The sequence below is a fragment of the Cotesia typhae genome, unplaced genomic scaffold (assembly GCF_013202065.1).
Source record: "Cotesia typhae breed Kobodo isofemale line unplaced genomic scaffold, CoteBio_Ctyphae scaffold_13, whole genome shotgun sequence".
NCBI classification, from domain to species: Eukaryota; Metazoa; Arthropoda; class Insecta; order Hymenoptera; family Braconidae; genus Cotesia; species Cotesia typhae.
In genome coordinates, this window is record NW_027423774.1 from 9,275,665 (window position 1) to 9,290,886 (window position 15,222).

The 15,222-nt window shown below is 29.0% G+C and overlaps 3 protein-coding genes across 6 annotated transcripts in view; all 3 read right to left on the reverse strand.

Annotated features, from left to right (window-relative positions):
- LOC141534860 (coiled-coil domain-containing protein AGAP005037) overlaps positions 1-3,042 on the reverse strand; it is a 651,729-nt gene extending 648,687 nt beyond the window's left edge. For 3 of the 4 annotated variants that reach the window (XM_074254463.1, XM_074254462.1, XM_074254460.1), the window contains exon 1: positions 2,513-3,040. The gene's annotated coding sequence lies outside the window, so the exon portion shown is untranslated. Of the gene's footprint in view, positions 1-2,512 lie in introns of all 4 variants that reach the window. The other variant, XM_074254459.1, reaches the window with a different exon arrangement.
- Positions 3,043-12,235: 9,193 nt separating this feature from the next.
- On the reverse strand, positions 12,236-13,339 carry LOC141535445 (uncharacterized). The gene has a single exon (XM_074255369.1). It carries the CDS (start codon positions 13,337-13,339, stop codon positions 12,236-12,238), a length of 1,104 nt encoding a protein of 367 aa, XP_074111470.1.
- Positions 13,340-13,490: 151 nt separating this feature from the next.
- Positions 13,491-14,808, reverse strand: LOC141535446 (uncharacterized). Its single transcript, XM_074255370.1, has 3 exons — positions 14,259-14,808; positions 13,943-14,150; positions 13,491-13,632 (listed from the first exon to the last, which is right to left on the reverse strand). The coding sequence occupies exons 1-3, from the start codon at positions 14,446-14,448 to the stop codon at positions 13,491-13,493; spliced, it is 540 nt and encodes a 179-aa protein (XP_074111471.1). The 5' UTR covers positions 14,449-14,808.
- Positions 14,809-15,222: the final 414 nt, after the last annotated feature.

A 15,222-nucleotide genomic window follows, 5' to 3' on the forward strand; every position in this document is an offset into this window, starting at 1 on the left:
TCACGAGCGAGATGATGAGCGAGATCATGAGCGAGATCACGAGGAAATCACGAGCGAGATGATGAGCGAGATCACGAGCGAATTTTTTTTTTTTTTTGTAAGAAAAGAATATAAAAAAATTAATCCAATGCAAAATTTTTTTATAGATATATATATACATCGATGCAGGTCATATTTTGTCATATTAAAATTTATGTTGGCGAGTTAAAAATCTAATTACTTGAAAGTCTGAGAATAATTCGATTTCATAAAATCATTTAAAAAAAAATTTTTTTTAATCCCTGAATGTCACCTATATTCATTGTGTAACAAGGTTAGATATTTCACATTTAATTTTGACAGTTCTCGATGACATCTGAATTTTGTCGTTGATAAGTCTGAACTTTGGCATTTACCTAATATTGTCGCGAACACCTATTGCTCTTTTTTTTTTTTTTTTTTACATGAATTGGTATTTCCCCTTCCCTACGAAGTCCCTGGCCCTGATGATTAGATATAATCATATATGAAGTTATATATAATCATGCATGATTATATATGATGTCATATATAATTATATATGACCCCATGCATAATTAGATCTGATCATACCTGGCAGTTATAAGCCCATATATAAGTCTATATACGATCAGATCTGATTGTATATAAGTCTATAGATAGTTAGATCTGATCATACCTGGCTGTTATAACCCCATATATAATCATATATAAGTCTATATGTGATTAGATCTGATAATATATAGGTCTATATATAATTTGATCTGATCAGACTTGCGTAGTCAAATGTTATCAAAATTGTATCTTAAAAAAAAAAATTTTTTTTTGGTCTTTACGAAAAGTGCAAAATGATGTTTACCATTACGTTTAAATCATTCTGAAATAAAAAATTTGTTACATTTCCTATGGAATGTATAGGTTTGCTCTGCTACTTACTGCTCTGCCACTGCTCCGATACTGCTTATCAGTCAAATCATTATTTACTTTATTATTCAAATAAATAATTTAAGACTATCAAAATATATTATAAAATTAATTTTTATATTATATTTATGATAAACTGATTTGATACGTTATGTACTTCATAGAATCATTGTCATATAAGATAGCAGCACAGCAGACGGGAACTTCAAGGCGCACGGATATCACCAAAGTTAAGCAGCATTGAGCGTGGTTAGTAGTTGGATGGGTGGCCGCTGGTGTTACAGCCGCAAAATTATATATAATGTTTTTTTTTGTATTTTAATTGGTTATATAGAATCGCGTACGACCATATCAAGTACAACATCTATAAAAGTAACCAAATAATTAATTAGAAGTAAAAATATAAAATCAAATATTGTTATATATAATTATATATTATTATATATAGTTATACATGATTATATATAATTAGCCCTGGCCAATTTTTTGGATATGATCATATATAGACAATTATGCATGACTATGTATGATTAGACAAAATCTTTTTTCATCGGGATTGAATCGTTTATGATATAGCAAGCTAACTATTAGAGCTCAAAAAGCTGCATCAAAAGCCACAAACTTCCTTGAATTAGGTCAAATCGTTTGTGATATATTTAATTGATTAAAAATTAAAAAAAAAATATTTTTGTAACATAACTTCAAAATTTTACATCGAATCGTTTGGTCGGTTAAATATCATTTTTTATACTTGAAAAATTACATTGAATACTGTAAGCCCCATTAAAAACAATTGATTTGATGGGGAAATCTTACCGTTAAAAATTTTCAATAAAGTATACTTTTATTATCACAAGATTTTTTAATTCGAAATAATAAAACAGAAATGTTTATGTAAAGAATAGAACAGAGCTCGAAGAGTTCAAAACTTTCGAATAAATCATTTTATCAAGCGTTTTGAACTCGTCTATAGCGGGAAGTTCCATGGATGGTCTACAGGTTCAAAACCGATGTTAAGATTTTTTTCTGAGAAATTACTTTTTAAGAAAGATTGACTGTAGTAATTTTGAAAAATGTCATAGATAATCGAAAAAAAATCACTAAATTACTACAAATCCGAGAGAAACATTTTCGGGAAAGTATCTCTGAATACAATTAAATTATTTCTCAATTCTTACAAAAACACCATCGGAAACTTTTTTAACAGGAAATGCACTAGTGAACATTTCATAAACGTCTGTATTTTGCGTGCAACAGAAAATATAAATTTTGAAATTGAATGACATATCCATGAGAATTCCTTTATGGCATTGTTTCGTCACCAATTTTTATTTTAAAATGACAAATAGTTGCAAAATGTTCATTACTGTACGATGAAAAATTAAGTAAGGAATTTATCATACCATAACTTCTTCGAGTATGCAGATTTTTTAATTGATGAAGGTACATTTTATACATTGTTTTTAAATAATTGTCATTATCATGACGTCGATGAACAATGATTGAATAAAAAAAAACTGTGAATGTACCATTTGTTTTTGTCTTTTACTTAGATGACATATTTTTGCACAATGCATAATTCAATATTTACCTTCTTATTTGCGATGCATTTATGTGAAAAAACCTTGCTTAATGTAATTAAATGATTGAGGATCACCAGTTTTTGTTATTATTTTGCGTAATTCTAAAGACATCTATGAAATTGGCCACGGATAAAAAATTAGTTATTAAATATATTAAGTCTTTTAATGAGAGTATTTCCGATAAGACTTTTTATTTCAATGCTTCTTGTCATTGGTCGTAATCAATAAACCAATTTTGATTAGAAAGCTTTACACTCGTCTGACTAATTGAAGAATCATAACGCACGTATAAAATAAATATGCATAGACTCACTACGAAGGCATGGGGTCAAAAAAACTTGGTCTGTTTTGTAATCAATATTAGTTAAGAAGTCGACCACACTGCGTCGTGTCATATCAATGAGAGCGCGCTACAGTAATTTTTATGCACCAAGTATTTATGTTGGCTTCAATCACAAGAACTTTTACATTATTTTAAATTTGTAATAATCTTCATTATCTTAATAATGTGGCATATAATGCTGCTAACTAGAATAATGAAATGAAATGATAAGTTGATTATTATAATAACTTTCACTTTTGCAACATTTCTGGGATGAGTAAGCTTTTTTGTATAGAATAAATAGGAAAATAAAGTCTTTTATACTAGAAATACATGTCTCAAAAGGGCGTGGTGTGTTATCACTAAAAAAATGAGACGAGCTTTTTCTGAAAACCGCTAGATGTAGTAAGAGCTTGAATGCGTGTTTATTCAAAGGCATAGTAAACAATAGTGAATATGATGATAAATTGTATCATGCGTATCATTGACTTAATTCAAAAAACACCACTCATTATTCGAAATGGAAATAGATTTTTAAAAACTAAATTTTTTCAATATTCGTACAGCCAACGTGATTATAAAGCTAGAAATACGGAGCAATAAAAAGTAGAAAATATAACTTAAGGCTTAATTTATTAAGAGTTTAGTGAAATTAAAAAGAAGGTCGTATTATTCCCATCCAAAATTTTTTGTCTCGAAAAATCACATGAAGAGCGTTTTTTGTATTTTCGATATAACCATATACCTTCATGAAATCATGAAAAAATGTAATAAAATGTGAATTTATCATGTTTAATTAAAAACCAAAAATTAGACAACACATAATCAGCTTGAACACGATCTTTTTAGGAAATTAGGTCTCTTTTCAGTCAAAATTTATTTACGAATATAGTTACCAAATCACAATTTTTCGTTATTGTGATCATTTCAAATTACCACCATTTCTAAACTGAACTGCGGATTTCGCTCATCTTTGAACTCGTTTAAAGTATTTGTGCAGAAAAAGTATGCCAATTTTCTTCAGAATCTTCCAAGAATTTCAGACACCGTGGTGATGATAAGCCTCATTATTTCCTATATATATATATATATATATATATATATATATATATATATATATATATATATATATATATATTAGGGTGTGCCAAAATGTAACTTCCTTGATGGACCTTTGATAATTGGAATTTTCAGTTCCGCTTTTGAAATCAGCTGCGTTTAGGCCTTTCCTAAGATATTTTGGGGTAAGATGATAGATTTTATTTTCATAGAATTTTTTAGCAGGAGGTTTAATTGGGTACTTCCGGCGAAAATTTGAATTTTCAGCGGAAGTGCCCTAACTAAGCTCCAGTTAAAAAATTTTATGAAAATCAAATTTATCGTCTTACCCCAAAATATCTTAGGAAAGGCCTAAACGCAGCTGATTTCAAAAGCGGAACTGAAAATTCCAATTTTATAAGGTCCATCAAGGAAGTTACATTTTGGCACACCCTAATATATATATTAGACTGTTTAAAAAAAATCAATGAATTTTTTTTTCTTAATTATAGAGAAAATCTTGTTGGAAATGGTGAAAAAAAATACTGTGAAAGTTAGAGCTCTTAATATTAATATTAAGAGGTGCCGCAACGTACATTTCAATTTCCCATTTAAATAACATGGGAACAATGTACTTTTGAATTTTGGAATTTTTTAACTCTCGCTAGAAATAATGATTCAAATAGACTAATACAGTTTTTTGTAGGAAATTTAACGCTCTGCAAAAAAGGATTCTTACAAATTTTTGATATATTCATTTTTTCAAAAGTTATTCAACGTTAAAGTTGGATTAGTTCAAAATTTATACATTTTTCTTATTTTCCGACGCAACCATCAACTTTCTGGGAAAATTTTGTATCACATTTTTTGTAGAGAATTTAATTTCCTATAATTTATCTTTTGACAAGTTTTTTGATATTCCTTACTGATCGTACGTTACCTGCAAAAAACTAAAAATTTTTATAAATAAATGCCATTTTACTGCTTGAAATTAAATATTTTATTTAAATAAATAGATTTTTAACCTAAAAATGTATTATTTATGAAAATTCAATGAATATTTGAGTGAAAGTTTTTTTTTTACAAACAATACTGATTTATATTATTGGACTCTTGGAAATCATTTCAAGGTCAAGACAACTAATTCTCGAACGTAATCAAATAAATTTTATGTATACAGGGTGTCTCTGAAGTGGCGGGAGTAATTGTTGGGGTCGATAGAGAAAAAAATACTGAATCGAAAGTTCCTGAGCCAAAAATTTTTTTGGGCCATAGAATTTGAGTTATGAATTAAAAACGATAGCCAATCAGAAGCGCGCTATTCGAGAAATGAAAATGAGCGGGGAAGTAGAGGAGACGCGAGAGTGAGATGCTGCAATAGCAGCTTACTCGCTCACACAAAGCCGAGCATGAGAGGGGATTGTGACGCTATGAGCCGAGTACGTAAGTGTGAATGAGTGGATGTATGAGGTCGCAAGCGGACGGCTTAATGTATGAGTGTGTGTCCGTGTATCGCAGCATTATTGGAGGCGTTGTAACGCTGAATTAAAGCTAACCGGGTACTCTAAGACAGAGGAAAAATTTTAATTTTTATTTTTATTCGAAAAAATTTAATAAAAAAAAATAAAAAGGCCCAAGATTTAACCAGACCCACAGAAACGGAGAGTAAATTTTTAATTCTCATTTATTTTGCTGGGGATTATTTTCAAAAAAAAAAAAAAAAAAAAGGCTAAGATTCAACTGGAATCCAAAAAGAGATGGATGAAAAAATTTTATTTTTTATTTTTAATCAGCAAAATTATTTTTCTTTAAAAAAGAGCCCAATCTCGACTGGAGCAAGAAAAAATGATTGAAAAATTTTATTATTAATTTTCAATCAACAAAATTATTATAAAAAAATAAATGGGCCCAAGTCTCAACCGGACCCAAACAAACGGATAAAAATTTTTATTACTTACTTAATTTGGTGGAAATTATTTTTAAAAACGAAGAAAATTCCCAAGACTCGATCGGACCCAAAAAAAAATAATTAAAAGAATTTTTCCTTATTTTCAATCACCAAAATCATGTTTCTTCAAAAAAGGCCCAATCTCAACCGGACTAGAAGAAACTGATTGAAAAATTTTATTTTTATTATTAATCGAGAAAATTATTTTGAAAAAAAAATAGGGCCCAGAATCAACCGGACAAACAATGGACTTGAGTTCAATTTTTTCTTAATTTATAATTTGACATTCTACCTGTTAATTCACCGATAGATAATTCTAATAAAAATATCAAAATTATTCGGACTTGAGTTCAATTTTTTTCTTAATTTATAATTTGACACTCTACCTGTTAATTCACTGATAGATAATTCTAATAAAAATATCAAAATTATTCGGACTTGAGTTCAATTTTTTTCTTAATTTATAATTTGACATTCTACCTGTTAATTCACTGATAGATAATTCTATTAAAAATATCAAAATTATTCGGACTTGAGTTCAATTTTTTTTTAATTTATCATTTGACATTTCGCTTGTTGATTAAGTGATTAATAATTTTAATAATAATATCAAAATTATCAGGACTCGAGAGCGATTTTTTTAGTATATTTTTTTACATTTTACCTGTCAATTAACTGATAAATAATTTCAATTAAAATATCAAAATTATTCGGACTTGAGTTCAATTTTTTTTTAATTTATTAGTTGACATTTTACCTGTTAATTAACTGATAAATAATTTTAATAAAAATATCAAAATTATCAGGACTCGAGAGCGATTTTTTTTTCAATTCCTTATTTGACATTTTACCTGTCAATTAATTAAAAAATAATTTTAATTAAAATATCAAAATTATTGGGACTTGAGTTCAATGTTTGTTTTAATTTATTTTTTGACATTTTACCTGACGATTAATTGAAAAATTATTTTACAGAATAATTCCCAGCAAAATAAATGAGAAATGAAAGTTTTCCATCCGTTTGGTTGGGTCCGGTTGAGTCTTGGGCAATTCCTTCTGTTTTCAAAAATTATTCCGAGCATAAGAAATAAGTAATAAAAATTTTCTATCTGTTCGTTTTGGTCCGGTTGAGTCTGGGGCCTATTTTCTTTTTTGAAATAATTTTGTCAATTAATAATTGATAATAAATTTTTTCAATCAGTTTTTTATCGTCTTGTCAAGATTAGGCTGATTTTTGTTCAATAAATTTTTGTTTGTTATTGAAAAGAGAAAATAAATTTTTTTGCATTCTTCTATTCTTGGCTCTGGTCGAGTCTTGGGCATTTTTTCTTTTTTTAAAAATAATTCCTAGCAAAATGAATGGGAAATAAAAGTTTTCGATCCGTTTGTTTGGGTCCGATTGAGTCTGGGGCCTATTAATTTTTTTTTAAGAATAATGTTGTTAATTAATAATTGATAATAAAATTTTTCAATCAGTTATTCGAAGTCTGTTTGAGATTGGGCCTTTCTTTTCAAGGAAAATTAATCTTGGTGATCAAGTAATAAAAAAATTTCTATCCGTTTATTTGGGTCCTGCTGCGTCTTGGGTCTTTTTTTTTCTTAATAATTTAGTTAATTAATATTTAGAAATAAAATTTTTCGATTTATCTTTTTCGGGTCCGGTCGAGTCTTGGGCAATTTTTTTGTTTCAAAAATAATTCCCAACAAAAAAACAGGAATAAAAGTTTTCTTTCCGTTTGTTTGGGTCCAGTTAAGTCTGGGGCCTATTTTTTTTTTAAAAAATTTTGTTGATTAAAAATTCATTATAAAACTTTTCAATTATTTTTTCTTGATCCAGTCGAGATCAGGCCCTTTTTCAAAGGAAAATAATTTTGCTGATTAAAAATAGAAAAACAAAGATTTTCAATTTATTTTATTTCGGGTCTGGTCGAGTCTAGGGCATTTTTATCGTTTTCAAAAATAATTTCCTGCAAAATAAATAAGTAATAAAAATTATTTATCCGTTTGTTTGGGTCCAGTTGAGTCTAGGGCCTCATTTGTTTTTTTAATTAGTTTTGATGATCAACAATAAAAATAAAATTTTTGGATCATTTTTTCTGGGTCCAGCAAATTTCCAGCAAATTAAGTAAGTAATAAAAATTTTCTATCCGTTTGTTTAAGTCCGGTTAAGTCTGTGGCTTATTTTCTTTTTTAAATAATATTTGATTAATAATAAAAATAAAATTTTTTAATTAGTTTCTCTTAGTCTGTTTGAGATTGGGCCTTGTTTCGAAAAGAAATTAATTTGGCTGATTGAAAATGAAAACAAAATTTTTCAATTTATTTTTTTTTTTGGGTCCGGTCGAGTCTTGGGCGATTTTCTTCGTTTTTTAAAATAATTCCCATCAAAATAAATAAGTAATTAAAACTATCTATCTGTTTGTTTGGGTCCGGTTGAGTCTGCGGACTATTTTTTTTTTTAAATAATTTTGTTGATTGAAAATTAATAATAAAATTTTTTAATCATTTTTTTTTGCTCCAGTCGAGATTGGGCCTTTTTTTGAAGAAACATGATTTTGGTGATTGAAAATAAGGAAAAAATTCTTTTAATTATTTTTTTTTGGGTCCGATCGAGTCTTGGGAATTTTCTTCGTTTTTAAAAATAATTTCCACCAAATTAAGTAAGTAATAAAAATTTTTATCCGTTTGTTTGGGTCCGGTTGAGACTTGGGCCCATTTATTTTTTTATAATAATTTTGTTGATTGAAAATTAATAATAAAATTTTTCAATCATTTTTTCTTGCTCCAGTCGAGATTGGGCTCTTTTTTAAAGAAAAATAATTTTGCTGATTAAAAATAAAAATAAAATTTTTTCATCCATCTCTTTTGGATTCCAGTTGAATCTTAGCCTTTTTTTTTTTTGTATTTGAAAATAATCCCCAGCAAAATAAATGAGAATTAAAAATTTACTCTCCGTTTCTGTGGGTCTGGTTAAATCTTGGGCCTTTTTATTTTTTTATTAAATTTTTTCGAATAAAAATAAAAATTAAAATTTTTCCTCTGTCTTAGAGTACCCGGTTAGCTTTAATTCAGCGTTACAACGCCTCCAATAATGCTGCGATACACGGACACACACTCATACATTAAGCCGTCCGCTTGCGACCTCATACATCCACTCATTCACATTTACGTACTCGGCTCATAGCGTCACAATCCCCTCTCATGCTCGGCTTTGTGTGAGCGAGTAAGCTGCTATTGCAGCATCTCACTCTCGCGTCTCCTCTACTTCCCCGCTCATTTTCATTTCTCGAATAGCGCGCTTCTGATTGGCTATCGTTTTTAATTCATAACTCAAATTCTATGGCCCAAAAAAATTTTTGGCTCAGGAACTTTCGATTCAGTATTTTTTTCTCTATCGACCCCAACAATTACTCCCGCCACTTCAGAGACACCCTGTATATTATATTTAATATGACTCTACTATCCATATCAATTACAAATCCTTTTTGTTCGCCCCCCTCTACCTATATTTTATAAGCTTCAATGCTGGTATTTTTCCAAGAATTAGCTAATTGGCGAGCTTTTTTGATTAGAGTAATACTTTTTTATTGTTAAGCATTCAATGTTGCGAGTGACGTGTACTAGTGAAGACGTATTCACAGCTTTTGGACGTGTTTTTTCAATTATTCTTTTTTACTATTTTTTTTCACTTTCTTATAAATATATTATTATTATATTTTGTGAATTATTTATTCTAAGACCAGTTTTGTATTATCTTTTACTTGTATTACGCGTTAAGTTACTTTTGGTTTATGTTATTTGTTCTTTATTATGTGTTTTGTGTTATTGTTAACAATTTTCCAATTAGATTTGATATCTTATTCATTTATTTGATATCAACAATGGATAAAGAAATTTATTTAATTGGATTTCCCACAGACAGTATTGTTCGGCGTAAACTTCCAAATTTTAAGGAAATTTCAAGGAAATTTGTATTTCATACAAATTTTATCATCTATACATTACCTTTGTATGAATCCAATTTTCATTGATTTGTAGTGTAAATTTCTTTTTTCTAATGAAAATTTTCTTTAGTCCAGATAAATCTCATTTCTAAGTGAATTTTTTTATACATTAATGCAATTACTTTTTATAAATTTAGATACATTTCTTAGAAAAACTAAAAGGTCAAAGTCTAATTTCAAATTTTTTTAACAAGTTTTCAAAATGACTTTATGAAATGATTTATCGAAATCATCCAAAGCTATTGTCATTGTTTTATGTTAATTCTCGGCAAATGTTGAAAGTTTCTCGATAATTACTATTTTTAATTAATTTTTCCTTCTTTTTATAAAAAACATCGACATTTTTTATGTATTCTTAAATTATTTAAAAGAAAGTTTCTCTTCGATTTTGCATCTTTTTTAAAATTTGAAAAAGAAATTTTTTTAAGTTGAGCTTATTTTGCAAACCGACGTTTCGAAAAATGTTGAAGATTTTGGTTGAAACCCAAAATTGAAAATAAAACTACACCATCAATATAATAAAATTTGCAATGTTATGATAAATTCCAGATTCTGATGTGCTTTCAGGCACTTGTGCTGTTACACCAGCAAGTCAAGGTCTACCGTTTTCGCAATCAACGATAAGTCATACGTCAGCTATTTCTGATTTTGAAACTGAACTTTTATTGTTAGTAGAAACTCCAAAAATTAATATTATGATACCTGAACTTGTCGCTGCGTTAGATCGCGCAAATGTAAGTAACAGAAACGCTACTTATATTTTAGCTGCGGCTTTGAAGGGTGTTGGAGTTGATCTTCAAAATGTTAATTTAAGCTATAGCATTATTCATCGAAAGCGGATATTATTAAGAGAAGATATTGCTAAAGAATTAAAAGAAAATTTGAAGTTAAACGATAACTACGTTGTTCAAGGGGATTGGGATGGTAAAATCCTCAGTGACATTGTTGGATCTGATTCCGTCGATAGACTACCCGTTGTTCTTATATCATCAGGTGAAGAACAATTGTTTGGAATTCCAAAAATAAGTTCTGGAACTGGAATCGATCAAGCATCGGCTGTTTATTCAACACTTAACGATTGGGGTGTTAGTCGTTATGTAAAAAAGCAATGTGCTTTGACACCGCCGCTACAAATACGGGTAAATCTTTCTAATAGTCTTAAAATATCAATTCCTTAAATTGATCCTTTTCAGATTCAAATGAAACTTCTTTGAAATAGAAACAAATCTTAATAAATTTTAAGTGGTACTACCGGTTTTAGAATTGACGTTCAGAATTTAATGAAACTTGGCATATTGGTACTTTATAATATCATAATTAAGCAGTTAAATTTTTGGAGGCCTACAGAGCACTGAAAAAAGATATTAATATTTATAAATTTTTGCGTTTAACATTGATCCTTATGGGAAATCACAGACTTTATTTTATTTCACAAAATTGGACGTTGATTTTTCTATACTTTTGGTATCAATAGAAAGAGAAAAATTTATTGAATATTATGTGCAAATAAAACCATAAACTCAGAGCCTGTGATAAGAACAATTAATAAATGATTGAGAAAAAAGTACTAGTCGACTTAAATGTGGCAACGCCGCAGAAAAGGTTAGTACGCGCGCGAAATCCAAACATGCACCAATGCGATATGTGAGAATATCAGTGTTATACAGATTTTTAAAAAACATATGATAATTTTTATTTTTAATAAAGTTACATAAATAAATTGAGCAACATGTTATAAAATACACAGTATAATATAAATTATTTTCAAAATAGAAAAGTATTTAATTTTTTTCTCGTTACTTTCAAAGTAATTAAAAATTCGGTCCAAAATCTTTTTTGCTTTGGTAATTCTCACTACACCATTCTCATCTTTACCTAAAAGTTGTGCGATACCAGCATATTTTTTTTTTTTGTAAGTATCTTCAAGCTGTTCAAAGGTTGCATTTGCAACAATCATTTTTTTTCTCATACCTACTGATACACAATCTTTTAATAATTCTAGATCTTTTAAAGCTTTTGGTAAATTTTCTGCAAATTTTATTTTATTGCATGCATCGTCCCAAGTAAAAGAAGAGCTAATTAAATCATCTGAAGTAATATTCAATTTTTTTAAAACTTCACTCAACATCACAACGTCGTAAAAAGCATCATGAGCTTTGTCATTGTTTATCTCCAACTCTCTAGCAATATTTTCTAATTTATTACCACCTTTTTTAGTTTTACCAGTTTTTTTTTTTAATAACTGGCAGTGAATCACAGTACCCTAAAATTATACTATAGAAATGCTGTTTTAAAAAACATTTATCCAGAGCATTCATCAGACGAGGGTAGTCAAATGCGCAATTATGAGCTGTTTAAATGCATCTTCGATCAAGCAAGATTAAAAATTCATAAAACGCAACTAATGCTTCCGACCAAGTCACGGTGAGACTAGTTTACCATGAAGTTCTAGTTTATCCAGAACTAACCGTAAACCGTGTACTTTACTAGCTTCTTCAGAAATGGTTTGGGTAGGCTTGACATAAACGGAAAACTCATAATGCTCGTGCTTTGCAGGAATTTGAAGAATATCTGACGTGTTAGAAAAACTACCAGTTTCGAAATCAAAAAACACAATAATCGGTGCCTTGCAATCTTTAATTGTTACAATAGGAATGCTTTCATGGATGAAATCACGTAGTCCAATATTGCTCTCATAGGTAGTGCCTTCTTTGGCTTCATGTCTTTTTTTTAAAACTGTTTTATTTTTCTTCAATGCTACTCTTCTTGACTTGGCAGCTCGGGTCAAAGAATTAGCGTATTTTTTTTCATTGAAGAGGTCAACGTCATTACAAAATTTATCACGATATATCCCAGATGACATCTTCAAATTTTTTGTTAAATCATTCACATATTTTTCCCCTACATTTTTTTTACTAATTGCACATGCAACTCTTCCATCTCCTACAGGTGATTTACTGTAGAGACGAGTTTTTGGAGCTTTACTAACTATCATTGCATTTAAGCTTTCATTAGGATTACTGGAAGCCCCGCTCACAAACTGACTAGTTTTTAATGCTAAATTATCAAAGATATGTTTTAAAGCTTCAAATAAATTACTGTCTTTGAAACCATCACCAATATTTGTGTGTTGGTAATTTTCTGGGTTAGATTTGTAACTGCACCAGTTACCACAGTCATTATGATGATTGAAAGCGTGATACAGTATATTTTTAATGACTTTTGCCATGCTCATTACATCCCCTTGATTCTGAGATACGCAATAATTGAAGCATTTTTTTAAGTATTGTATCGTAGTATTTGTTAGTTCTTTAAAATTTTTACTTATTTTATATAATTCACCTACCACACCTTTACATGTATGATTTTTATCGGACTGCTTTAATAGTTCATGGACATTAGCGGCTCTGACAGCATAAATAGAGCTGCTGTCGTTGTCAGCGATAAATATTCCTACTTCTATGTTGCACGCTCGTAGAATAGGATTGTCCTTAGTCAAAACCACGGCCGCATGAGGCTCCATGTCCTCGGCACTGCCCACGAAATTTAAACGGCAATCATGATCATTGGATGAGTGACCACGATCACATTTAGCGCATTTGCGGTTTAGCGTTACGTATGCAATAACTTTTTTCGAAAAATATCCTATCAATGCTCCTGTTCCCGATAAACTATCATATGTTATTCCTGTGCCTCTGGTAAACCATGTCAAAAGACACTGCGACGCGCACGATCTGATCATCTGGAATATTCTTATTTTGAATTTCAGTTTTACTTGAGGAAGGGAATAGGAATTCTTCTTGGTAATTAGAAGATCTAAAAGAAAAGAAATAAAAAATAGCAGCATTTTTTCATAGTATTTAATTATTTATTAACATTTTCGATTAATGCTAAAAATGGTATATTGATTATAGCGTTCAACAGGCGAATAATCATTTTGAAAAAAATTTATTTATAATTGTATTTTTCGCTAATTCATAGTTTAAATGTAAATTAATATTATGTACAATTGCCTTTTTAAAAAATCTAAAAAATATGAGGTGCATGATATAAAAGGTTAATTTTCGATCTGGTAAATTATACTTCTAAAAACTTGTAAAAATTTAAATATAAGGCTATGACTTACAGCATAGTTTTCAATTGTTCATTATTTTCAATAGTCAATCGTCGCTCTTCTTTAGCAGCAGCTAGACAACTCTCCTGAGCTATGCTTTCAACTCCTTGAATGACCTCTTTTTCATGAGTTTTGAAATTTTTCCAGTTGACTTGTGGGATATTCATCGCAGTAAAGACTTTATTTACATGCGTGTTTCCGATTCCACTATTTATAGAACCTAAAATAAAAACATAAATGAGAGAGTAGTTAATGTTGCTAAAATTGATTATTATAAATGTTCAATACTGAGAATTATTTTGATTGAAACTGTTCTATTGTTACCTACCTATTACAAGCTGAGTGTTCGAATCATAATGACTGTTACCATTAGATACTGTGTGCTGTTTATCAGTTGACACTCCAGTTATTTTATGACCCGTCCTGCACTTTATGGACATTATTGATGCTACGCCAATCCGTTTTTCAGATACTAAATCAGTTAACGATAATAGAAATTCACAATGAATGCAAAACATATTTTTGCCTAATGTTTTTAAGTCAATTATTCAACGACCATAATCATTGTCCAAATCATCATCAGTATTTATGTTGATATCATCTACATTTTTGGTAGGGTTAGGTGACATGAATTTACCATGTTTTTCGTTTAATTTCTTTGCCAGTGTGACTTGTTTCAGATTTTTTTTATATATTTTTTCGGTAACTCTTTTACTTTTCCAACGAAATACTTTTTTTGTGCAGTTTATTAAATTTAACTCCAACATTTTTGATAATAAACATATGCAACTGATAATTAGTGTAAACATAAACAAATGTATGCGCAACAGATTTCCGCGCATAAACTCATATGTTGAGTGAAACAGAATGTATTTCTGTCTCTTTAGTTTTTATGCGGCGTTGCCAAATGAAAATACTACTCAAGCCAAATTACACATAGCATTAATTTGACACCTGTGGTAACGGTAGGATTACCTTAAAGTACATTTTTTTTAATTTTTTAGAACTTTTTCAAATTTATTTTCACTATAAAAAATTTTTGTATAATGCTATTTGTTATTTTTTCAAAACAATTTTATTTTGCTGATATTTAATTTGTTGGCTTATAAAAAATAAATCAGAAATAGCAATTTTTTCAAAAACAAAAAATTTATGATTTTTTTAACAATTGCTTATAATATTATTCTCATACTCAGATCTGCTTTTTTTATACTGCTTTGCAATAAAAAAATATCTTTTAGACGAAAGGATGATCTTGTTGCAGAGAATTAATTTTTCAAAATTTTTCTTTA

Coding starts and splice junctions, on each gene's coding strand:
- LOC141535445 (XM_074255369.1), bottom strand. CDS start 13,339: ATGGAGCCTCATGCGGCCGTGGTTTTGACTAAGGACAATCCTATTCTA.
- LOC141535446 (XM_074255370.1), bottom strand. CDS start 14,448: ATGTTTTGCATTCATTGTGAATTTCTATTATCGTTAACTGATTTAGTA. Junction 14,151..14,258: donor GAACACTCAGCTTGTAATAG/GTAGGTAACAAT, acceptor TTTTTATTTTAG/GTTCTATAAATAGTGGAATC. Junction 13,633..13,942: donor GAACAATTGAAAACTATGCT/GTAAGTCATAGC, acceptor CTTTTCTTTTAG/ATCTTCTAATTACCAAGAAG.